The 26,030-nt window shown below is 37.0% G+C and overlaps 1 protein-coding gene across 1 annotated transcript in view; it reads left to right on the forward strand.

The window, feature by feature from the left end:
* The window catches only part of FZD3 (frizzled class receptor 3), a 94,327-nt gene extending 69,295 nt beyond the window's left edge, over positions 1-25,032 (forward strand). Inside the window, exons 5-7 of the mRNA XM_069576702.1 lie at positions 11,588-11,736; positions 15,511-15,744; positions 21,806-25,032. Of these exons, the coding sequence (XP_069432803.1) occupies positions 11,588-11,736; positions 15,511-15,744; positions 21,806-22,019 (597 nt within the window). The 3' untranslated portion in view covers positions 22,020-25,032. The remainder of the gene's footprint in view (positions 1-11,587; positions 11,737-15,510; positions 15,745-21,805) is intronic.
* Positions 25,033-26,030: the final 998 nt, after the last annotated feature.

A 26,030-nucleotide genomic window follows, 5' to 3' on the forward strand; every position in this document is an offset into this window, starting at 1 on the left:
TTTAAAAACTTTGCAGTGTCAAAACTGTATGTATTTTTGTAGCTTGCTTTTGCCATTCATTATTTTTATGATATTTATCTATGGTAATACGTACAGTGTGTGTTTATTTGCGGTCTTTGCTGTTCAGCGTTCTGTTGTATGAATATATCTAATATGTTTATGTGTTTTACTGTTAATGGGTATTTAGGTTACACATTGTTTTTACTCTGTTATAAATAATGCTGCAATGAATATTGTACATCTATGTGAGCTTCTCTAGAATATATAACTAAAAATGGAACTGTTAGATCTTGTGAATCTTCAGCATTGCCAGATGTTGCCAAATTGTTTTCCAAAGTTGCTGTACAATTTAGAACCTCATATGAAAGTGCAGAGAGTTCTCATTGTTCTACATGCTCACTGTCACCTTTAAAATTTTGCCAGTCTTGTGGACAATCCTCATTGCTATTTTAATTTGTATTTCCCTGATTACTAGTGAAATTGAACTTCCTTTTTCTTACATATATAACTTATAATAGCTAAATAACTTATTATTTAGATTTCCTCTTCTGTGAAGTGCTTGTGTATATACACAGTATATTCTGGTAAATATATTCTGGTATAATTTCTTAATCAGTTTTATGCATTACAGATAAAGTCTGACTTTGGTTTTTCATTGTTTTAATGGTGTCCTTTGACGAGCAGAAGTTTAAATTTTTAATATATATTATTCTTTTTCTTTGTTTTTTTTTTAATTGTTTAACAAATCTCTACTCAAAGATTGCAAATAATATTCTCCTTTGTTTCTTTAGACAGTTATAAAGTTTTGCTTCTCAGATTTGGATTTTTTTATCTATAGAGCTTATTTTTAGATCTGGAATAAGGAGGCAATATCATTTTAAAACTGCGTAGATGTCTAGCTAGCACCGTTCATGAGTAGTCCATCCTTTCTCCACTGATTTGTGATGCTGCCTCTGTCATACAGATCTGCTTCTCACTTGTGCAACTTATTTTGCTATTCTTCTCTGCGGCCCATTTTCTATCCTTGTCTTGATCTTCTGCCATTGTCCTAATTCTGATAGGTCTTTATATCTGATAGGGCGAGTAGGTGAGTTTTCAAGGCAGAATAAAGGTAAAGGCAGACAAAGCTATGCAGTGTAGTAGGGCACAAAATCTGAAATCAGAAGACTTAATTCCAGAACTGTAGTCACTTATCAACATGGATGAGCCTGATCAGAAGTTTATTTTTATGTGGGCTTTCGATGCCCGTAAACTGACATTTTGTAATGATTTTTTTTTTTTAATGAAAGCAATCTAATACAATGTAGGTCTCATTAGTAAAGAATAGATGCTACTTGATCGGGGAAGAAGCCAAAGACTCTGCCTACCTGATTCAAAGCCAAAGTCTCAGAAACAATCATTGAATTTAGGCCACCACAATAACCATACATATGTCCTTGGTGTTCTTCTTCTTCTGTGAGGCGTTTTTCCCCCCTTTAGCATGAATAATTTTTTCTATTTAATTAAAAAGAATTTAAGCTCCAGGGTCTTTGGTAGATGATGGATCTAAATTGGGAAAATATTTTCCATATTTTGATCAAATAAATTCACATTGCAAAATTCTGTTGATTGAAATTAGAGTGGTGTTAGTGGAGATTGGTTGTTGAAAAGATAGTCAAAGTAGGCTATTCACAGCAAGGCAGGCAGTTGTAGAAAAAGGACAATGACCAAGATAACAGGGATAGCAGTGGAGGCTGATTGTCTGCCTTTTCTGCTGGGGATTCTCCTTCAGTTCCCAGTAAAAAGACCAAAGAAATAGATCAGATGAGGCTTTTCAGCTGTTAAGGTGGTGTTTTTTTAATTCAACTTTATTTTATATTGGAGTAATATTGATTTATAACATTGTGTTAGTTTCAGGTGTACAGCAAGGCTATTCAGTTATGCATATACATATATCCCTTTTTTTTCATATTCTTTTCCCATATAGGTTATTACAGAATATTGAGTACAGTTCCCTGTACAGTAGGTCCTTGTTGATTATCTGTTTTATATATAGTAATGTGTATATGTTAATCCCAAACCCAATTTATCCCTCCTTTCCACCTTTCCCTTTTTGTAACTGTTTTCAAAGTCAATGAGTCTGTTTCTGTTTAGCTTGAGTTGCTTTCTCATTGTATCGTTATCATGGCAGGTACTGACTTGTCTTCCCTGGGGATTTGTCTTTTACTAGAACCTTATAATACAAAATATCCCATGTTACAACCCTCTGTCCTCCAGTTCTCCTCTTTACTGTCTTGCCTAATTGAGGGTTTTGGTTGTTGCTGTTATTACTGATTTTGTTTTTAGCACTCCTTTATTTCAAGCATTTGTGATATATGGACAGTATTTCTAATTTATGAAAGACAATACAGGGCAGTTTAAAAGTACTGTAGGAGTCATCAGATGTGGTTTCTCTCCCAGGTTCCCTTTTTTTCCTCTCCTCCTTTTCTGGGTAAACTTATTCAGTCCCATATTTTGTATTATATAGGTCAACTTTTCTTCTGAACTCGGGACATGTTAACTGTTTATATGACATTTCCAACTTAACGTGTCTAAAATACAATTCTTAATTTTTCTTCTTAAACCCTGTTCCTGCTTTCCATCCCCAGTTCTTTCCATTCAGTAAATGGTATTGTCATCTGTGAGTAGTTGTTGTTCATTTGCTAAGTTATGTCTGACTCTTTGCAACCCCATGGACTGCAGCACACCAAGCTCCCCGTCCTCTACTATCTCATAGAGTTTGCTCAGCTTCATGTCCATTAAGTCAGTGATGCTATCTGACCATCTCATCCTCTGCCACCCGCTTCTCCTTTTTTCTTCAGTCTTTTTCAGCATCAGGGTCTTTTCCAGTGAGTCGGTTCTTCACATCAAGTGTCCAAAGTATTGGAGCTTCAGCTTCAGCATCAGTCCTTCCAATGAATATTCAGGACTGACTTCCTTTAGGATTGACTGGTTTGATGTCCTTGCAGTCCAAGGGACTCTCAAGAGTCTTCTTCAACACCACAGCAAACTAAAGCATCAGTTCTTCAGCTCTCAGGCTTCTGTATGGTCCAACTCTCACAGCTGTACATGAGTACTGGGAAGACCATATCTTTGACTGTATGGACCAATCCAGCTATAATCATGTGCCAGTTAGAGCTAAAGTGTAATAAGGGAATTTTTAAACAGAGTCAGCCTAAAAGACAAAATAAGCTAATTTGTAGAATAGAAATGCAAAATGATGACTGGAGATAAAACCGTGGGCTACTAGAATCCAGGTCTGAAGTGGCTGGGGTGGCTAGGGCATTCAGTCTCTCTGGGCATACAGAAGTACAAGTGTTACGTGGGAGTCAGGACTAGAGCTAGACTTAGCAGTTTAAAGGAGGAGTTGGAAATGGGACTCTCCTGCTCCTAAAAGTTTACATAAAAGGTGCAACCAGCTCTTTCCTGAAGCTTCATTTAGCATTAAAAATACTTAAAATGTTCATCTAAAGATATAAGAAGGCCAAACTGTAATGACTCAGTAGCTGAATCTATGGTAGCTGATAATGTCTGGAGTGTGCAGTCATATTAGACCTGGTTTTTAACTAGGGCCCCATAAAGTAAAGTGAATTTGCTTAGGCATGTCCGATTCTGTGATCCCATGGATTGTAGCCCACCAGGATCCTCTGTCCATGGGATTTTCCAGGCAAGGGTACTGGAGTGGATTGCCATTTCCTTCTCCAGAGGATCTTCCTGACCCAGGGGTCAAACCCAGGTCTACCACATTGTAGGCAGACACTTTACCATCTGAGCCACCAGGGAAGTCCAGGGCCCCATGGGTACTGGTAAAGACAAAAATGAATGAAACATGGTGGATAAATAGGGGGAGTCAGGGAGAGAGAACAAGAGAGAGAGAAAACTCTCTTACTCAAGATCTGTAAACAAAAATTCCAAAGCATAATTAAAGAAAAAAGCTAAACCTAAAAAGTCATTCAATAAAATCAACAGTCAGGAGATGGGTTCACTCCCAAATGTAATAAAAGCAATAAATAGAAAGTAATAATTTTCTAAAGACTTATTTTTAAAATATGTATGTTTAGGATGCTTCAATGGATAAATAATAAAAAGCACTTTAAAAGAATAAGAACTTATGATAAATTAGCAGACGTGAAATAAGAATAGACAAACATAAAAGCCAATTTGCCTAGAAATGTAGTTATAGGAATTAAGTCAATAGATGGAGTGAATTCTAAAGTAGACATGATTAAAGAGAGAACTAGCGAAGTTCTAACTCTTTAGATCACCCAGAATGCATAATAGAGACATAAGATGCTCAAAATTATCTAATTATGCCATTAAGAGATATTAAAAATAGGTTGAGAAACTTCAGTATACATCTAATGGGAGTTCTAGAACAAGGGGCTGTAAGAATGACTAAGAAGTGATAACTAAAGAACTACATCCTGAATTTTTCAGAACTGAAAACTTGAAACCTCACGTTAAAAATACGCTCTGCATACTAAGCAGGACAAGTGAAAACCAATCACAATGAGAAACACTCTTTGCAACTATAAGACAGAAGGCTAGAGACATTTAAAAGCTACCAGAGAGGAGAAATCTCCAAAAGATTATCAACTGTGCAGGCTTCTTAACAGCAACAGTAACAGCTAGAAGATAAGGAACTAATGTCTTTAAAATGCTGAGTAATGATAACTTTATCCATCTAAAACACCACTGAAGATTGAGGACAAGAGAAAGACATTTTGGGACAGACTAAAATAATTTATCTCTAGCATACCCTATCTATAAGAATTTCTAAAGAGCATCCTTTAGCAGAAAGAAAAGAGAACCCCAAGATAGGATGAGGGTGTACTTTTTGACAAAGTCACTTAACAATGATAATAACAAGACCAATTATTTTTGTAAAGGTTATTCTGAGTCTGGAAAATAATAACAAGGAGTATTAGGTAGCTAAAGTGTACTAGGAGCATAGTCTTGTTCAAGAAGATGGAAGTGCTGAATACTTTTAACTGTAACTTTTTCTCATAAAGCCAAGTAAAAGTATATATTGTAAATGTATGTATGTATTTTTTGAGCACCTTCTATGTGCCAGACATTGATCGAGGCTCTGGGAATAAGACCACTGTGGGGGAAAACTCCTCATTGAGTTTATACTTCAGTAGGAGGAAACTGTATATTGTTTAAAAACAGTAGTATAGCACAAACAGGCTTGAAAGAAATACATTGGTAAATGGGAAAAGGTACACTTGAAAAATGTGATGGTATGATGAAGAAAAAAAAACCTGGTGTAGCAATATTGAAGTCAGATAAAATACTGTTTAAAGTGAGCACTAAATTACATTGTTCAGCTAGAGCATTTATGTAACACCTAACACAGACTTAAAAGTGAAAGATGACAGGATTAGGAGGAAAACTGATGAGCCCACAGTTTAGCATATCTCTATTGAAACAGATAGGTAGGGACTTACCTGGCCGTCCAGTAGTTAGGAATCGCCTTGCAGTGCAGGGGACATGGGTTTGATCCTTGGTCAGGGAACTAGGATTCCACGTGCTGCAGGGCAACCAAGTCCACACACCACAGCTAAGACTCGATGGAGCCAAATAAATACATACCCTTAAAAAAAAAAAAAAAAGAATAGGTAAACAGAAAATTCGTCAGGAAAACACATTTACCTGGTTTTATTGCACTTCCTTTTATTGTGCTTTGCTGACAACAGTTCAGTCTCTCAGTCATGTCTGACTCTTTGCGACCCCATGGACTGCAGCACGTCAGGCCTCCCTGTCCATCACCAACTCCCGGAGTTTACTCAAACTCATGTCCATTGAGTTGGTGATGCCATCCAGCCATTTCATCCTCTGTCGTTTCCCCTTTTCCTCCTGCCCCCAGTCCCTCCCAGCATCAGAGTCTTTTCCAATAAGTCAGTTCTTTGCATCAGGTACCCAAAGTATTAGAGCTTTAGCTTTAGCATCACTCTTTCCAGTGAATATTCAGGACTGATTTCCTTTAGGATGGATTGATTTGATCTCCTTGTTGCCCAAGGGACTCTCAAGAGTCTTCTCCAACACCACAGTTCAAAAGCATCAATTCTTCAATGCTTAACTTTCTTTATAGTCTAATTCTCACATCCATGCATGACTACTGGAAAAACCATAGCCTTGACTAGACGGACCTTTGTTAGCAAAGTAATGTCTCTGCTTTTTAATATGCTGTCTAGGTTGGTCATAACTTTTCTTCCAAGGAGTAAGTATTTTTAATTTCATGGCTACAGTCACCATCCGCAGTGATTTTGGAGCCCCAAAAAATAAAGTCTGTCACTGTTTCCATTGTTTCCCCATCTATTTGCAGTGAAGTGATGGGACCAGATGCCATGATCTTAATTTTCTGAATGTTGAGCATCAAGCCAACTTTTTCACTCTCCTCTTTCACTTTCATCAAGAGGCTCTTCAGTTCTTTGCTTTCTGCCATAAAGTTGGTGTCATCTGCATATCTGAGGTTATTGATATTTCTCCTGGCAATCTTGATTCCAGCTTGTGCTTCATCCAGCCCAGTATTTCTCATGATGTACTCTGCATAAAAGTTAAATAAGCAGGGTGACAATATACAGCCTTGACGAACTCCTTTTCCTATTTGGAACCAGTCTGTTGTTCCATGTCCAGTTCTGACTGTTGCTTCCTGACCTGCATATAGGTTTCTCAAGAGGCAGGTCAGGTGGTCTGGTATTCCTATCTCTTTAAGAATTTTCCACAGTTTGTGATGATCCACACAAAGGCTTTGACATAGTCAATAAAGTAAGAATAGATGTTTTTCTGGAACTCTCTTGCTTTTTCAATGATCCAACAGATGTCGGCAGTTTGATCTCTGGTTCCTCTACCTTTACTAAATCCAGCTTGAGGATATGAGAGTTCTCAGTTCAAGTACTGCTGAAGCCTGGCTTGGAGAATTTTGAGCATTACTTTACTAGTGTGTGAGATGAGTGCAATTGTGCGATAATTTGAGCATTCTTTGGGATTGGAATGAAAACTGACCTTTTCCAGTCCTGTGGCCATTGCTGAGTTTTCCAGATTTGCTGGCATATTGAGTGCAGCACTTTCACAACATCATCTTTTAGAATTTGAAATAGCTCAACTGGAATTTCATCACCTCCACTAGGTTTGTTCATTGTGATGCTTCCTAAGGCCCACTTGGCTTCAGATTTCAAGATGTCTGGTTCTAGGTGAGTGATCATACCATCATGATTATCTGGGTCTTGAAGATTTTTTTTTTATAGTTCTTCTGTGTATTCTTGGCAACTCTTCTTAGTATCTTCTGCTTCTGTTAGGACATACCATTTCTGTCCTTTATTAGTCCATCTTTGCATGAAAAGTTCCCTTGGTATCTCTAATTTTCTTGAAGAGATCTCTAGTCTTTTCTATCCTATTGTTTTCCTCTATTTCTTTGCACTGATCACTGAAGAAGACTTTCTTATCTCCCCTTGCTATTCTTTGGAACTCTGCATTCAAATAGGTATATCTTTCCTTTTCTCATTTGCTTTTCGCTTCTCTTCTCTTCACAGCTATTTGTAAGCCCTCCTCAGACAGCCATTTTGCTTTTTTGCATCTCTTTTTCTTTTGGATGGGCTTGATCCCTGTCTCCTGTATAATGTCACGAACCTCCATTGATAGTTGATTCCATCAGGCACTCTGTCTATCAGGTCTAATCCCTTGAATCTATTTGTCACTTGCACAGTATAATTGTAAGGGATTTGATTTAGGTCATACCTGAATGGTCTAGTGGTTTTCCCTACTTTCTTCAATTTAAGTCTGAATTTGGCACTAAGGAGTTCATGATCTGAGCCACAGTCAGTTCCCAGTCTTGTTTTTGCTGACTGTATAGAGGTTCTCCATCTTAGGCTGCAAGGAATATAATCCATCTGATTTTGGTATTGACCATCTGGTGATGGTCCATGTGTAGAGTCTTCTCTTGTGTTGTTGGAGGAGGGTGTTTGCTATGACCAGTGCATTCTCTTGCAAAACTCTATTAGCCTTTGCCCTGCTTCATTCTGTACTCCTAGGTCAAATTTGCTCGTTACTCCAGGTGTTTCTTGACTTCCTACTTTTGCATTCCAGTCCCCTGTAATGAAAGGGACATCTTTTTTGGGTGTTAGTTCTAGAAGGTCTTGTAAGTCTTCCTAGAACCATTCAACTTCAGCTTCTTCAGAATTACTGCTCAGGGCATAGACTTGGATTACTGTGATATTGAATGGTTTGCCTTGGAAACGAATAGATCATTCTGTCATTTTTGAGACTGCATCCAAGTACTGCGTTTCGGACTCTGGTTTTGCAGACACCACAGTTTTTACAAATGGAAGGTTCGTGGCAACCTGTGTTGAGCAGATCTGTTGGTGCCTTTTTTTCCAAAAGCATTTACTCACTTCATATCCTTGTGTCACATTTTGGTAACACTTGCCTAACAGGCATTTCTCTGAGATATTGCAGATTTGGTTCCAGGCCACTGCAATAAAGCAAATATCACAATAAAGCAAGTCACACAATTTTGGGGGGTGAGTTTACATATAAAAGGCTCTCCATGGGCCTCCCTGTTCACTTAGGCACAACGATCTTGAAATCAGGCCAGCTAACCTCACAGTGGCTGCTAAGGCGTCAAGTGAAAGGAGTTGCATACCTCTCACTTTAAATCAAAAGCTAGAGATGATTAAGCTTAGTGAGAAAGTCATGTTGAAAGTTGAAACAGGCCAAAAGTTATGCTTTTTGAGCCCAACAGCCAAGTTGCAAATCCAAAGGGAAGGTTTTTAAAGTAAATTGAAAATGATACTCCAGTGAATTCATGAATGATAAAACAAAATATCCTTATTACTGATATTGAGAAGGTTTTGGGATCTGCATAGATCAGCCAGCCATGGCATTCCCTTAAGCCCAAGCCTAATCTAAGACAAGGCCCTAACTCTAATTCTGTGAGGGCTGAGAGAGGTGAGGAAGCTGCAGAAGAAAGGTTTGAAGCTAGCTGGGGTTGATCTCGTGAACTTTAAGGGAAGATGTCATCTCTGTAGCATCAGAGTTCATGGCAGAGCAGCAAGTGGCGATGTCGAAGCTGCAGCAAGTTATCCAGAAGATCTAGCTAAGATCATTCCTGAAGGTGGTGGTTCTAAACAACAGATTTTCACTGAAGACAGAACAGTCTTCTTTTGGAAGAAGATGTCACCAGGACTTTCGTAGCTGGTGAGGAGACGTCAGTGTCTGGCTTGAGAGCTTCACAGGGCAGGATGACTCTCTTGTTAGGGGCTAATGCAGCTGGTCTGGTGGCTCAGTGGTAAACAATCTACCTGCCAATCCAGGAGACATGGGTTTGATCCCTGAGTCAGGAAAATCCCCTGGAGAAGGAAATGGCAACCCACTCCAGTATTCTTGCCTGGGAAATTCCATGGACAGAGGAGCCTGGTGGGCTACAGTCCATGAGGTTTCAGAAGAGTAGGATACGACTTGGCGACTGAACAGCAACAAAATGAATGCTCGTTTGCCATTTGAATTACGCTGAATCTTCTCTTCCTGTGCTCTGTAGATGGAACAGCAAAGCGTGGGTGACAGCACATCTGTTTACCTCATGGTTTCCTAAGTATTTGAAGCCCACTGTTGAGACCTACTGCTCAGAAGAGAGAGTCCTTTGAACATATTACTGCTTATTGACAATGCATTTGGTCACCCAAGCATTCTGATGGGGATGTACAAGATTAATGTTGTTTAATGCCTCCCTTCTCCACATCCATCCTGCAGCCCACAGATCAAGGAGTAATTTCAACTTTCAAGGCTTTATTATTTAAGAAATATATTTTGGGAGTGGCATACCTCACAGCTTGCAGGATCTTAGTTTCCTGATCAAGGATTGAACCTAGGCCACCACAGTGAAAGTGCCAAATTCTATCCACTGGACTGCCAGAGCAGTCCCATAAGAAACACATTTTTAGGCTATAACTACCATAGTGATTCCTCTGATGGATTTGGGTGGTTTAATGAAAACCTGGAAAGGGTTCACCATTCTGGATGCCATTGAGAATATTCATGATTCAAAGGAAGAGGTCAAAATATAAATATTAGTAGGAGTTTGAAAGAAGTTAATTCCAACCCTCCTGCTGCCTTGAGGGGCTTTAAGACTTTGATGGAGGAAATAACACCCAGTGTGGCAGAAAAATAGCAAGAGAACTAGAATTAGAAGTGGAACCTGAAATGTGACTAAATTGCTCCAATCCCATGATAAAACTTTAATGAAGAGGAGTTGCTTCTCTTCGGTAAGCATTCAGAGAATGATTTCTTGACATGGAATCTGCTCCCGGTAAAGATGCTGTGAGGATTGATGAAATGACAACAGAGGGTTTAGAATATTACGTAAACTTAATTGATAAAGCAGAAGCAGGGTTTGAGAGGATTGACTTCAGTTTTGAAAGACATTCTACTTTGGGTAAAGTGTTACCGAACAGTAATTCATGCTACAGAGACATTTTTCATAAAAGGAAGAATCAATGGATGTGGCAAACTTCATTATTATTTTAAGAAATTGCCACAGACATCCTATCCTACAGAAACCACCCTGGTCAGCCAGCAGCCTTCAGCATGGAGGCAAGACCCTCCACAACAAAAAGAGTATGACTCACGTGAAGCCTCAAGTGATGGTTAGCATTTTTTAGCAATAAAATACTTTTTAATTTAGATATGAGCATTGTTGTTTAGACTCTTATAAGTAGATACTATATTCTACATTATAATATAAACATAAGTCTTATATGTACTGGGAAACAAAATAATCCCCATGACTCACATTATTGTGGTATTTGTTTATTGTGGTGGTATGGAACCAGACTTACAATCTTTGAGAATTTCTATATAGAAGATTTGAACAACGCAACTAATAAAGTTGGTCTAAAAATAGAGAGTAAGCATTATTTCTGAGCACACAAGGAGTACTTTAAAAAATGGACTATGTCCTAAATCACAAAAGAAGTTTCCAAAATATAAGGTAGCCAAAATCAAATAGACTACATTCTGTGACTATAATAATTTAACTTGAAATCAACAATAAAAAGAAATCTTAAAAAAAACTCACCTGAATAGAAACTAAAAAATGTACTTATAAATAACTCATAGGTTAAAGAGGAAGCTTGAAAACAGCCAGCAAAGCAGACATGAAAGGAGGCGTGTATTAAATAAAAGAACAGAAACTAATAAGATGGGGGAAATGATTAACACTTTCCTGATTGTATATTGTGATAACCAATGATAGGATGAGCAAAATTGGCCAAGAAGAATATAGGTATTATTTGAGCCTCTATTCCTATTCATGGTTTATTTTCTGTATTAGTAACCTTGTTCTTTAGACAATATCTAATATGGGCTATAGAACTCAGGCTATAGAATATATAGTCATTGTCAAATTTTCAGCAGTATATCTTTTCCATATAATGAGAAAATTATAGGACTGTGTAAGTGCAGACATAAGACTTGTATAATTATTTTACTGTTTATTTAAAAGGTTTTAAAGTGGTCTTTAAGAGAAATTTCTATTTATATATTTAAGATATTCTTCTTTCCCTTCTTGTAGGTTACTCAGATGAGTCGTCCAGATCTGATTCTCTTTCTGATGAAATACCTGATGGCTCTCATAGTTGGTATTCCTTCCATTTTTTGGGTTGGAAGCAAAAAGACTTGCTTTGAATGGGCCAGTTTTTTCCACGGTCGTAGGAAAAAAGAGTAAGTTGAAGTAAATTATCATGGTGTTCACGGGCTTCACGTTTACATAATTTTGTGTGTGTGTGTTTACTGTGTTGAAACAATTTGGATTTGGAGGAAATATTCCAACAAGATTATAACCTCAGCTGCCACCAGGTATGATTAAATATTAAACCTAAAAACTGAACTCAGAAAAAATAGCCAAGTAGAACCAAGCTTAAGGCCTGTTCCTTACTAATTCAGAGTATTTGAGGGAAAGCCAATCTTTTTCTTTTTAAAAAATCCAAATTATAATCTTCTTAAAATTAAAAACTAATGAATGCTTATATATGTATATTCTTATTTGATCTTTTAGACATTTCTGTGATGACTGGTGTTATCATCTCTGTGTTAAAGATATGAAAACTGATGCACAGAGGGGCTCAGTGCCTTGGCTAAAGTCACACGGTGTTAGACGTCATTTCCAATTGTCCATTGTTCTTCCGGGTTACACCATAAATTATTTAAAGGGATAGCATGTTATTTTATTGAGTCATACACATTAAAGCCAAAATAGTAAAATATTAGCAGATAAAATGAACTATCTTAAAGATGTTATTTTAATTCATAGTTGGCCAAATTGCATATTAGAGAGTCATGGTAAAATAAGATTTGGGTATATTTGAGGACTCTTATTTTTTAACCCCTGAATTAATAGACCAAAATAAGACCCTACAGTATTCACAAAGGAACAGATGACTTCAAGCTTTTTACTAAGTATAAGCTAATATTTATACTGTGTTTGGATCGTCACAAACTCTAAGTTAGTGGAATCCATATTCTTAAGATTTTATTTAAGCTAAGTTACATGGAAAATAAATTTTGGGAAAATGAATTTCTATAAAAGTCTTAAGATTATATGTAAAATGTTATTGTGTTCTGTATGGGTTAATGTACTTTTAAAATACATCTTAAATTACCACATTATCAGAATCTTGTGTTTTCTCAATTATCAGTAATTAGCAGCTTCTGTTACACAGATTAGATTGAAATCTATAAAAATCACAATTTTAAAATATACATTCCTAATTACCATATCTGAGACTACTGCTAGTGATATCAGACAATGCATTTCTCCTTTAAATGCAATTTCATTGGGTAGAGAAGGAAAGAAGGGGAAAGGTTAATTCAACAATGACAAAAATGTATTTTCTGGGAATTCATCCTTTGAGAAAGACATTAATGAGTAGTTACTATGGACCATCAACTATTCGGTGATGGCACAGGTTCAGTAGCAAACAAAACAGACCAATTCCTTGATTTCTGTGAAACAGCCTACTTGGGATATTTATCTGTGTATTCTTTGAAATTTCTAAATGTATTTTAATCACAGTAAAACATAATTCTAAGGAGAGGGTTTGAATTAGCATTCCTGGTCACCTCTGGGCCGCACACAAGCCATTCTGTCACATGGTAATTCTGTTGTGTTAGAAACTCCAGATGGGGCTAAACTACACCAACGCTGCCCTTTTGGGTACTCATCCCAGTTATTTGGGGGATCCTGACTGGGCCAGAATCCTTTTGAAACTGGCAACCCACTCCAGTGTTCTTGCCTGGAGAATCCCAAGGACGGAGGAGCCTGGTGGGCTGCCGTCTATGGGGTCTCACAGAGTTAGACATGGCTGAAGCGACTTAGCAGCAGCAGCAGCAGACCTCCCCGAAACCCTTCCATTCGGTTTTCTGGAACCATGGACCACCCACTTCCCTGACTCAGCAAAGTCATTGTGACCCTCCCAGCTGGGACTGTGCTTTCTGGGCTAGAGTGTCACTCCTCCAAGAGTGTGAGCAGCCTACAGTCATTTCTAGCTTTTGTCTGGTTGAGCCTTTGAGATATAACTAGAGAGTAACCATAATAATGGTTTCCCATCAACTGAGCCCACTTAATACTCCAAGCACTGTTCTAAGCATTAAATCATTTAATCCTCTAGACAACCTTGTGAGGAAGATTGTTATTTTACAGATCAGAACACAGAACCAAGGTTCAATAGCTAGTGAGTGGCAGAACTGAGATTCAGACTCAGGCAGTCTGATCCTAGCCTCTAGTCTTTACTGTTAACCCCTCTGTTATACTGTGCTGTCGAAAGACTGGCTTCTAAAATTATGCCAATCAAATTAGTGTTCTTTCTCTCAGTGAAGCCACATTGAAGATTGCTTATGCTAATAATTCTGACACTGGTTGAAATATTTTTAGAAATCTTGTTTTGGAGTTATCTGGGTCACATCACTTCATTTTTCTGGACCCCTGGTTTCTTATTTGTAAAATGAGGAGACAGATCTTCACCATTTGAAGGTAGATTAAATTTTTGGAATGACCAGAAGTCAGTTTGAACCAATTTTTAAAAATAGGTGTAGAAAATAAATTCGGCAGTCCAGAGCAACTTTGGATATATGTACATGTACACAGGGCCATTGATGACAGAAGAATAAATGTTGTAGTAACTATGTTTGAGTTGTGCTTTCTTCTATCTAGTTTTTGATACTTTCAGGATATCTGTAAACGTTATGTTTTATCATTACTTTATGATTCACTTTGAAACATTTAAACTTAAGTTTGATCCCCAACTGTTGTTTTGCTGTATGACTTTTGAAAAGTTCTTTAATCCCTTGTGACCTCAGTTTCTTCATCTATAAAATGGGGATCACAATATTTACCCTTGATGGATATCTACCCCATAGAAGTGTCTGTTTAGGAGTTAATCTCTATAATAAAAACATTGTTAAGAAAGATTAACAGAGAATATATGTAAGACACCTGGCACTATGCAGGTATTCAACAAATATTAGTCTTTGAGTCCTTCTACCCCAGCACTAAAAATAACAATGGCAATAACAGCAGTGATTCTTTTCTAATTTGAAAACTTAGAATATATGCACTTTGTCAATTTATGATCTAATCTTCACGTCGGAACTTTTTAAAAAAAATAATATTGTGTAATTTTAAGTTTATGATTCTTATAGTCAGTTATTTACCCAAACTGATACACTGACCTTTGCACCTGTTTAATTGGCTCTTTAATTACCATTTTGTTCATCAACGTAAACACCTATCTGCTTTTAGCCTTTTCATAGCAGTTAAAAACTTTAGCTCTGGACATAATTCATCCCCTTAATTATTTTTTTCCTAAGCCTTTATTATGTCTGGGACTTCATTGTATGTTTGCTTAAATTAATTTTTCATACATTTTGTTCTAGTTATGGTCATTCATGTTTATTCAAGCACTAGACAGCAGCTTCTGTCGTAAAATCAACTTGTAACCTAAAAACAACTGCTCTTACAAATTAAAAAAATGAGTCCATGTCATGATGAGGCTTCCACTACTTCAGTAAACCATGCAAGAAAATAATATTTTTACTTTATAGTAGTACCTTTGCAATATTTCAGTGACCTCGAGAATGATAAATTTTTTTAGCCAGAAGGGACTTTTTAAAAATGATGAAATTGTATGCCTTCATTTTTATATGAGGAAAATTAAGAAAAGGGGATAGTGACTTGCCCAAGATCACATATTTATGAGTTGGAACTAAAATCCTGATTTCCTTATTCTAAGATAAACCTCTTTCCGTCATACCAGTTTAGGGGACAGATTGACACAGATTTTTGTTTAGTCTCTCTTCTCTCGACAGTGTTACCTTACATATGTCCTAAAGACATCGTTTGGAGAGCTTTTTCTCTGAAGAATACCATCAGTCTGTCAAAGTACTTATTGTTTTTGGTCTGTAGGGTTGTTATCTTACACTTAGTATTTTATTATCTAGGATAGTGAACGAGAGCCGACAGGTACTCCAGGAACCTGATTTTGCTCAGTCCCTCCTGAGGGATCCCAATACTCCTATCATAAGGAAATCAAGAGGAACTTCCACTCAAGGGACATCCACACATGCTTCCTCAACGCAGCTGGCCATGGTGGATGACCAGAGGAGCAAAGCAGGGAGTGTCCACAGCAAAGTGAGCAGCTACCACGGCAGCCTGCACAGGTCCCGTGATGGCAGGTGAGTCTTATCGGCAGCTTAGTTTATTTCTCGTGCTGAGTTAGAGTCACATGGCATCTGAGGAAGAGCAGCCAGTTCTGAAACAGAAGTTGATCATTATTAACCTTTCTGAACTTTGCTAGGTTCAGTTGTCCCAGATTATGGTCAGACTTAATGCCAATCAGAGTTTAGATGTGATGCGGTGAGCAATATGGACTCTGCACATCAGAGAGAAGGCAGAGTAAAAGTGGTTATTTTAGTAAGATTAACTTAGCAAACAATTCTGGAATACCTACCATGTCAGACATTGTGTGAGTCTCTGGGAATACAAAACTGATTGAGGCATGATCTTTGTTCTTAATAAGCTCAAGAAAAATAGGGTAGTCATTATTTGTGTTGTAGTTGAAAGCATGGGGTCTAGAATAATAAGCCTCAGTTTCCTCATCTGTAAAATGGAAATAGTAATAGTATCTGTCCCTTTAGCAATGTTGTAAAAAAGAGATAATATACCTAATTGCTCAGAACAGTGCCCATCTCAGTAAGTGCCTGTTATCAACTTTTATTATCAATATAAGGTAATAATTAAAGTAAAATGCAAATACAATCGTATAGTCCAGAGGCTGTCAAATTTTTCTATAAAGTGAAAAATAACTAATAAATATTGTATTATAAATGAAATAACATATAAATACCTTTAGGCTTTGTGGGTCACATGGTCTTTGTTGGCACCATTCATTTCTGCTGTTAATACCTTGAAAGCAGCCATAGACAGCATGCAGTCAAAATAAGAGTGTCTGTGTTCCAGGAAAACTGCTTACAGAAATAGGAAGGGGCCCAGGTTGACCAGCAGGCCACAGTTGGCCAGCCCCTGTTTGGTAGCATGGACAAGGGGGTGATTAAATCTGGTGGGGAGGAGGTGGGAGAGAGCTTCACAGAGAATGTCTGAGAGTGGGCAGGATGTGCTTTCTTGTTATATTTGATGGTAGAGACACTAGAATTAGCAACCTCTTAGGAGCTCTGCAGTAATTCAGTTAAGAGATGATGGAAGTTTATGAAAGAACAGTGACAGTGCCAAGAGAGTAAGAACTGATATGAAAGATATTTAAAAAGAAGAAATGATAGGAGTTGGTGATGGATTAAAAGCAGCTGGGGAGAAGGAATGTGCCAAAAGAAATTTTTTTAAGGTTTCTAAGCCTGGGAAACTGAAAGAATGAAAGTCATGATGCCTGAAATTCTCCATCTCCATGGCGGTCCTGTATTCTTCCAGTCTCACTCCAGCCTTTCTTGCAGTCTTCCCTGTCCTTGTCATCTTTTTAGACCTTGTTTGTCCCCTCAGCTTGCTTGCTTTTGCCGTCTAACTTGGCCAGCTACTTAGGTTTTGAAAAGGAGCAGCCTTTCTTTAACTTTGACTTGTTTTCTCTCTTGTATCCATTTCTTTTTATTTTCCTTGCCAGATTTTTGAAATATTTTGAATATTTCCTTTCTACCAGTTCCATCCTTCTTTCCTTGTATTTCTGGTCTTTTTCACCTTTTTACCCAACTTCTAACATAACCAATGACCTGTTTTTAAACCACCATCTAAGATCCTTTCCCTTTCCTGCCTTTTCCTTTCATTTGGCACTCCTAAATGAAAAGCATTCTTCTAGGTGCTAGGAACGCAGAGATGGAAGACAAAAGAGTAGTAGGTATGATAAAATCATATACGATGTGCTTTGCGATTCCAGAGAAGAAAGCCTTTTAAGTCACTGTGGAAAGTCTTGCCCACAAACAAGGTAGCACTTTAATCTGACTAGGGTACAGAGGAGGCAGCTGAAAATCTCAGACAAGGAAACAGCACATGCAGAGGCAAGGAGGACAAAAAGGCATTTAGGTATAAGGCCTGCCGTAGGAGATGCTGAGGAGTTCGGGGTTTTTTTCCCCTAGAGCAATGAGAAACTATTAAAAGACTTTGAGCATTGGGGTGATAAAATCAGATTTGTGTTTTAGGAAGATGACTTTGACAACAGCATGGGACAGGAGGTTGTAAGTAAGCCCAGTTGGGAAGTTTCTAGAGTAAAACTAGAGCTCTTAACTTAAAACACTCATAGAAAGAGAGGAAACCAGAGAATCTTTCAGAATATCTGCCTCCATGAACTGCTAGCTCCAGTTGGCGCTAGTGGTAAAGAACCCACCTACCAGTGCAGGGGACATAAGAGACATGAGTCTGATCCCTGGGTTGAGAAGATTCCCTGGAAGAAGAAATGGCAATGCATTCTTGCCTGGAGAATCCTATGGACAGAGGAGCCTGCCATGGGGTCACAGAGAATTGGACATGACTGACGTGATAGCATAGCATGGCTCCATGAACTGACTTTCAGCAGTATTTGATATTTGACATTATTAGCCTCATCCTTTTCAATAAGGAATGAACAGTTATACTACAGCTCTTATGCATGTGGCATTCTGTGTATTGAGAGATACACAGGAGAAAGCTAAAGTATAATTTCTGCTTTCCAGCAGAATAGGACCTTACAGGAAAGGCAGCACATGTACATAATAACCAGTTAAAAATAGTCCAGGCTGCTGCTGCTCAGTCGTTTCAGTCGTGTCTGACTCTGTGCGACCCCATAGACCGCAGCCCACCATGTAATTGGAACTGTGAGTGTTAGTGTTAGTGTCAGTGTTATAGAGCTTCAGATGATCAGATTGGGCTCTCTGAAAATATCTCAGAGGAGATAAATAGGGTGAGCAAATGGTAATACAAGTAATGAGTTCATACTGAGCAGAGACTTTCTGAAGGGAGTTAAATATAGGAGAATTTTAGCTTCTGTAATCTAAACGAAATTAAAGTTTAGATAAGAAAGCTTATAATCTTTAATATAAGGTAGTGGTAATTAAAAAGCTGTGAGATGGAATTCCTTAAAGCTGAATTAAAAAGGACATACCAAGAACAAGATCATCAGTCATCGTCAGTTCAGTCACTCAGTCGTGTCCAATTCTTTGCGACCCCATGGACTGTAGCACGCCAAGCTTCTCTGTCCATCACCAACTCCCGGAACTTGCTCAAACTCATGTCCATCGAGTAGGTGATGCCATCCAACTATCTCATCCTCCATCGTCCCCTTCTAGGAGAAGAACATGATACGGTAATGAAAACAATACAGTAAGAATGGCCTAGCATGCTTATAAACACACAAAGGTCTCTGTGAAAGTTTAGTGTCATGGAAATTAGGGGATAGCGCATGACCTCCTGTGATGGCCTTTCTTCTCTCTCTGCTTAATTAAAATCACACTCATCCTTTAAGTTCTGCTTAATTCCCATACCATGGCAGCTAATTAATTGCTTTTTAAACACTCTTTGAGTGTGACCTATTTTCAGTACAGTTTTTTTTCCTCAGCTAAGTTTGCAGTTTCTGGAGAATGTGAACTTGCTGACAGATACCTGTATATCCCTTGACAGTATCTAGCCCTGTGTTGTTCTTTAGTTGCTAAGTCATGTCCGACTCTTTGCAACCCCATGGACTGTAGCCTGCGAGGCTCCTTTGTCTATGGGATTTTCCAGGCAAGAATACTGGAGTGGGTTGCGATTTCCTTCTCCAGAGAATCTTCCCAACCGGGGGATCGAACCCATGTCTCCTGCATTGGCAGGCAGATGTTTTATCACTGAGCTACGAAGGAGGAAACAAGTAAATCTGTCAAACAACTTTAGAAATAATTTGGGCATGCCATCTCATGGATATTTCTTTCTGCATCAGTCAGTTTTTAAGTTTACACGTTAGCACTATATTTTGGCCATGGTTTTCTCATCATCTCGTGTTATCTTGGCTGTGAGATTACACATATGCACACATATCTGCTTCTCAGTACTCACTCTAGTCCAGATTCCTTGACAGATAATTACTGATCTCAGTGCTATATAAAATAAAATAGACTTAGGTAAATATACCTACACATATATATCGACTTCAAAGAATAAGTAATTGGTAGTTAGATGAGAGGATATAGAAAAGGAAATGGACGAGTAGCTGGGTGGAATTTGAGAATGAGTGGTTAGTTTGGTAAGTGGGTGACATTTTACTGTGTAGTTGAGTCTTGATTATCCATGGGCAGGTGGTTCATATACTAGAATTTTGTGAATAACCATATATTTCACTTAAATAGACATAACTCAGTTTTTTCTATGAAAAAGGTATTCTTTGAGTCTTATTCACTAAATTACACTTAAAGATTTAGGTTTCAGTTTTAGAAAATGTGATTCATATTTTTAATTGCTTTGATATCATCACATTTTGCTTTTTTCATTTGCCATATTTACATGAATTAGATACTTATGAAGTCATCGAGAGGTGAAAGTTCTCCAAATTAGCTAGCAAGTCATAGAAAAATTTTCAGTTTAGGGCAATAATTATTATGTAAAATAATTTTTGACTAGAATAACATGCTTATTCTATTTTCATTATTTTAATTTGCAACATTGTAATTATTAAAACTTACAAATCAAATTTAAAACCTTTATATTCTGAATGTGAAGTCTTTTAATAAATAAAAATTAAATGCTCTTTTATCCATTAACTTGAGGAATTAAAAAAATATTCTAAAGGTAGTTTTTCATTCTTATATTTTGTTTTTTGCTTTACTCAAACAGGAGAAGAAATACATGCTTTCTTTTATCATTTTAAAAGGACTTAATTTTTAAACTTTGTGATCTAATGAAAACATTGTTTGATAAGCACTGCTATATAAGACTAGATCACTTCTGTAGTATATGAATCAGTCTTTAAAATCTTTAAATTTTACAAATGACTCACAAAGAGTCATGAAATTTGTTACAATCATTAACTGAGGGGAATGATAAATTGGTATTTTCTGAATACCAGTAGGCGGTCTTCAGCTGTTCATGGCTAGTTCTTTTGATGACTTTAAAAAAGGAAAAACCTGCTACCTCCTTTTTATTTTTAGAAATGCTACTAAAACTTAATTTATTAATTATATTTGGTTGTTGTCTTTGATTGTTGTTATTCTAAATTAAATGCTTTTTACAAAACTGTGTATAGTTATATAGGGGCTTTCCCAGTGGCTCAGTGGTTAATAATCTACCTGCAATGCAGGAGCCACAGGAAACACAGGTTCAGTCCCTGGGTAAAGAAGATCCACTGGAGGAGGGCATGGCAACACACTCCAGTACTTTTGTTTAGAGAATCCCATGGACAGAGCAGCCTGGAGGGCTACAGTCCACAGGGTCACACAAAGAGTTGGACATGACTGAGCGACTTAGCACGCACACACATATAGTATATATGACTGGGAGTTTTCTTAGCTCTAATGGGGACTCAGTGAATCAGAATTGCAACAAAAGAAAATTTTAACAGATCCCCCTGCTGCCTTTCAAGATAAATAGAATGATGGAGAGGACAGCCTGCGATGAGCAATGGAACCCAGTTGACACACATCTTGGGGAAGGGATGAGGAGAGAATTTGCTTCTGAGGGAACATGGGTTACAAAGTGTTAGGAGGTTGTTAGTTGTGTTTAAGTCCATGTAGCTTTTATGAACTAGCATCCTGACAGCCTCAAGCCCTAATGAAAAGTAAGACCATTTACATGTAGTTAATTGAGCTGTTAACTGGGCTCTCTGGAAGGAAGCTGTCCACACTTAGCATCATCATTGCTTGCCAACTCCCTCACTTTTTAAATTTCTCCTCTAATTTCATATGCTCCCTTTTCCACTCCCAGGGTTGTAGTGAAATTGGAGTTTGCTATACCATGACTATCACCATTCTTCTAGGTTGCCTGGGACAATGCCATATTTCTTCTGTTCTTGTTCTTCCTCTCTCGGGACTGCCTCACAACCCCAAACTTATTTGAATGAGAAAAGTACCCTTACTTAGCGTAGTTCTAGATCAGTTGGTTCTGCTTAACTTCAGCTTCTGTCTTTTTGCAAGGCAGCTCTGAATTCTGAGCCTAATTAGTAGATTTTTTCTCCCTTTTGTTTGGCCACTTGAATAATTCAGCAATGTAAATCATGAAATTACTTTGTAAATCAGTGTTATTTCATGAAAAACCTTAGTGTTATTTTCTACTGTGTTCTGTTGCCTCCCACATTAGGTACACTCCCTGCAGTTACAGAGGAGTGGAGGAGAGACTACCTCATGGCAGCATGTCACGGCTTACAGATCACTCCAGGCACAGCAGTTCCCATCGGCTCAATGAACAGTCACGACATAGCAGCATCAGAGATCTCAGTAACAATCCTATGACTCACATCACACATGGTACCAGCATGAATCGGGTTATTGAAGAAGATGGAACCAGTGCTTAAATTGTCCTGTCTACGGTGGAAAATTTGTGCTGTTTAAAAAGCAGATTTTATTCTTTGCCTTTGCATGACTGATTGCTATAACTCACTGTTATGATGCTTTCAGTCAGGTGCAGATTGTGTCCATTGAAAAGTAAATTTTTGCTTTTTATATTGCATCAAACTTGGAACCTCAAGGCATCCAAAATGCTAAGAATGATATCATCACATAAATAATTCTTATTTCTAGGTTATGAGAAATAATTATTTGTCTGGTAAGCATTTTTATAAACCCACTTGTTTTATATTTGGAGAAATCCTATATGTATGATGACTGCTTTATAGTGAACTTTCGTATATCAACTAGTTGTGAGGTAACATTCTGGTAGTTCTGTTAATAAAACAAAATTTCAGAATTAAAGAAATTTTCTATGCAAGGTTTATTTCTCAGATGAATAGTAGGACTTTGTAGTTTTCTTTCCACTAAGTGAAAAAGAACTGTGTTTTTAAACTGTAGGAGAATTTGATAAATCAGCAAGGGAATTTTAGCTAATAGAATATAAAATCAACTGAAGAATCTGATTAGTCTACTGAAGACTCTTTTGAAATTCTGTCAAAATAGTCTTTATCCAGAGAAATACAGGAGTAGGATTAGCAACAAAGTAAAAGCGGAGATGGGCATTTTTTTCTCAGTAATTGTGCTGTTTTTATTACTTTTGTAAATATTACTTTTACTGGCTGTGTTTTTATATTGATAACTTATCCATATGCATGATGGAAAATTTTTACTTTTAGCCATTTTTTCCCGTGTAGTAGTATTGATTTGTAGAGAACTTCATGTTCAGATATGTTCTATGGAAGCATGTAATAAGATAAGCATCACACACTGTAAGCCTTTTTGTAGTAACCATAGTTACAAAACAGCAAAGTGTTTCCTCGCAGAGTGTTTCCTCTGTATCTGTTATTGTGTTTTTTGCAGTGAGATGTAATCTTGCCAAAGCCGCCAGATGTTGGTATCCAGGCCCCTCCTATCAGTGGACTTGTTCGCACTCTCATTGCCCAGTAGCCAATAAGCTACAGCTTTTGCCCCACACCTTTATCTTCAGGTTCTGGTTCATTCTTGTTTACAGCTGAAATATATATATAACCTGAGTCCACAGTGGTGATTAATTTGGGATATTTGAAATTCATTGTAGCTTAATGAAGCATGATTAGTCCTGCTGTGAAGTATCTTTTTAAAAATATCAACTCAAAAATCTTTGACATTTTGTCTTGTAATATTTAAATAACTTAAAATAAAAATTTTAAACCTTATTAGGCATGATAATGATCGGAAGGGAAAGAAAAATTCTGGGAAATGCTGGATGTGTTATGTAGACAAGCATATTTAAACAAGCCATCCTCAACGCTGACTACAGATAAGAATCACTCAGGCAATGCCCAACACCTTCCTCTCATTGAGATGAGGACTGGTAGTTTTGTAAAAAGCTTCCCCAGTGATTCTAATCTGCTGCAGGCCTCACTGCAGGCTGTTTGCTCCTGCTGATAATATGATGGCATCATATTATATCATGTGAAAACCTAGCTGGACTCAACGTTAGGCTTTTATATCTATTACCTGATTGATCTACAACTGGAATTTTGGACCCCACTCCTAAAAATTAGTACTCAGTAAGTCAAAGGTGATAGTAGGACTTTAAAAATCTGTCATCGTAAAAATATTAATATCATAGGTGACTCTTATGCAGATATCCAAGAATCAGACTTTAAAAAATATTCTAGACTCCAGAGAGGTCTGGCTTTGCCATGTGCTAGTTTTTGACCTTTTACAAGTTAATTTCTCTGAGCCTCAGTTCCCTTGTTTTTGAATGAAGATAGAAAATAAATACCTACCTCACAAAGTTGTCAATAGGTATCAGATGAAAAATCATGAAAGCTGAAAGCTCTTTGAAAACATTAGTGTTATGAACTAGAAGGGATTAAGATTACTGAAGATTTAAGATATTTGTTTGAGGGCTACCATAGTACAATCTTTGACATGTGTTTGAATTCATGTGGACTTTTCCTCTCCTTTTGTAAAACAAAATGTACCAAGGAATTTGGTGTTGGAAAAGCTTTCATCATGCACAGAAGTCAGTTTTCTGATAATAATTTGTTTGCCTGTCATGTTTTTTTCTTTCAAAGTACATATTTCTTAATATTTATTATTAATTCTTCATGAGATATTTGAACATTTGGCTCAGATGCTTTACTTTTTCCTCCATCTTCATTGTCTTTATCCTTGAAACTGGAGTTAATACTCAGGACAAGTAGCGTCTGAATTCCCTCACATCTGACAGTAGACCTTAACTCTGAAGATCAAGTTGGTAACAACTCATTTATAAATAAATCAGCAATTCATGAGGCTTTTGTCTGAGATTTCTCCTGAGAACAGCATGAAAGACCCAAAACAAACATTCAGACACAAAAATAAGTTACCATCAAAGGTATCAGTTTGAGCTCAAAGATGCTGTCATTCATTGCCATCTGCAGTATATCATCAATTGCCAAAATGTTAATTGGTTTCTTTGTGGGCCAAGTATAGACAGTTAAGTGAACATCAATATGAAAATTTTAACCCTGTGCTTCCTGACTTTTAAATATTCATTTGTATCTTCTCTGTTAAACTCTTGATATATTTGTAAATGCTTTATTGGCCTTTCAGTTACTTTCACTATCTTAGTTTTGCTTCACAGAATTTACTTAATATTGTTAATCTGTCATTTTAAATAACAGTATTTAGTTTGGGTTGTGTTATTTATCCAACTAGTGCTCCGAATTAAGACTTTTTTCTCTAAAGAGACAGTTGAAGAACTACAGCAAAACAGTTTCAAGTCTCAGCTAGCTTAAACCAACTTGAACAAGTCCGGACAGCTTTCTTACCATATGTTTCAATTTGTGTTGTGATTGGCAGATGATAATGTTTAGTATTTTATTTGTTCAGTTGACAACTGAGAAAATAATAGTTCTCTCTAAAATGTTAACATATAACCAAAAAGTTTTCAAAAAGTACTCTGATTTCAGCAATATTGTATTGAATTTTTTCAGTGATTAAAGCAAACAACTCAAAACAATATTAAGCTCAAAACAATAATTAGTTTCAAAGAACAGTGAATAACAGCAGCTAGAAGAGGGCATGGTAGGTTTTCAATTAAAATATTTAAATAAATGAATGTTATGCAACTCACTTTAGTCATGATAGTCTCAGTTCAAAGAAATTTGAAGAGTCTATCTAAATTTAAGCTAAGTGAAATGAGTCTCTGCTTTACTGGAATAATATGTGGCGAGTAATAATCGATGAATCGCACCAGATAAAGTATTTCTCCTAGAGTAACGGCTCATATTACTATTTTAATTAAATGTATATGCAAACTTATGCTAACACTTTATAGTAATTTTAAAAGGTGAACAGCAGTTTTTAGAAGTAAGTAGGTTCTTGTTGGTTTTATGTGAAATTAGATCTCTGTATACTAGTTGGGTGAATGAATATTCAAGTAAACCTTTATTAATGATTTTCTTTTTCTAAAACTGTTTCTTGGAGCAGATTTAAGAAAATTCTAAGAATCTCTTCAAAGGAGGAAAATTAACTACATTTTAACCTACCTCATTAGTTTCTTCATGATAATAGCTGGAAATAACTGAAGTTGTAACTTTACCGGTGTAGACTATATCCCCATGAAATAAAAGGAACTACTTAAAAGTTTTTTGATAAAGTAGTGGATCATTGGCTGGAGCTTAGAAAATGTTAACATACCAAATTTTCACTATGATGATATTTATATTGCTTTTGACATGCCAAAGGTATATTTATATATTATCATACTTGGATGACTAACATAGTCTAGTGTAATGAAAATTGCCCTGGGCTTGGAATTCAGAAGACCCATAATAATGATGTTAACTGAACAGGTCATTTAATTTCTCTTTGTCTCAATTTCTTTGATGTAAAATGAGGATAAGGTAATTTGGGGCTCTGAGACCTGCTTTACAGGACAT

The sequence above is a fragment of the Ovis canadensis genome, chromosome 2 (assembly GCF_042477335.2).
Source record: "Ovis canadensis isolate MfBH-ARS-UI-01 breed Bighorn chromosome 2, ARS-UI_OviCan_v2, whole genome shotgun sequence".
Classification (NCBI taxonomy): domain Eukaryota; kingdom Metazoa; phylum Chordata; class Mammalia; order Artiodactyla; family Bovidae; genus Ovis; species Ovis canadensis.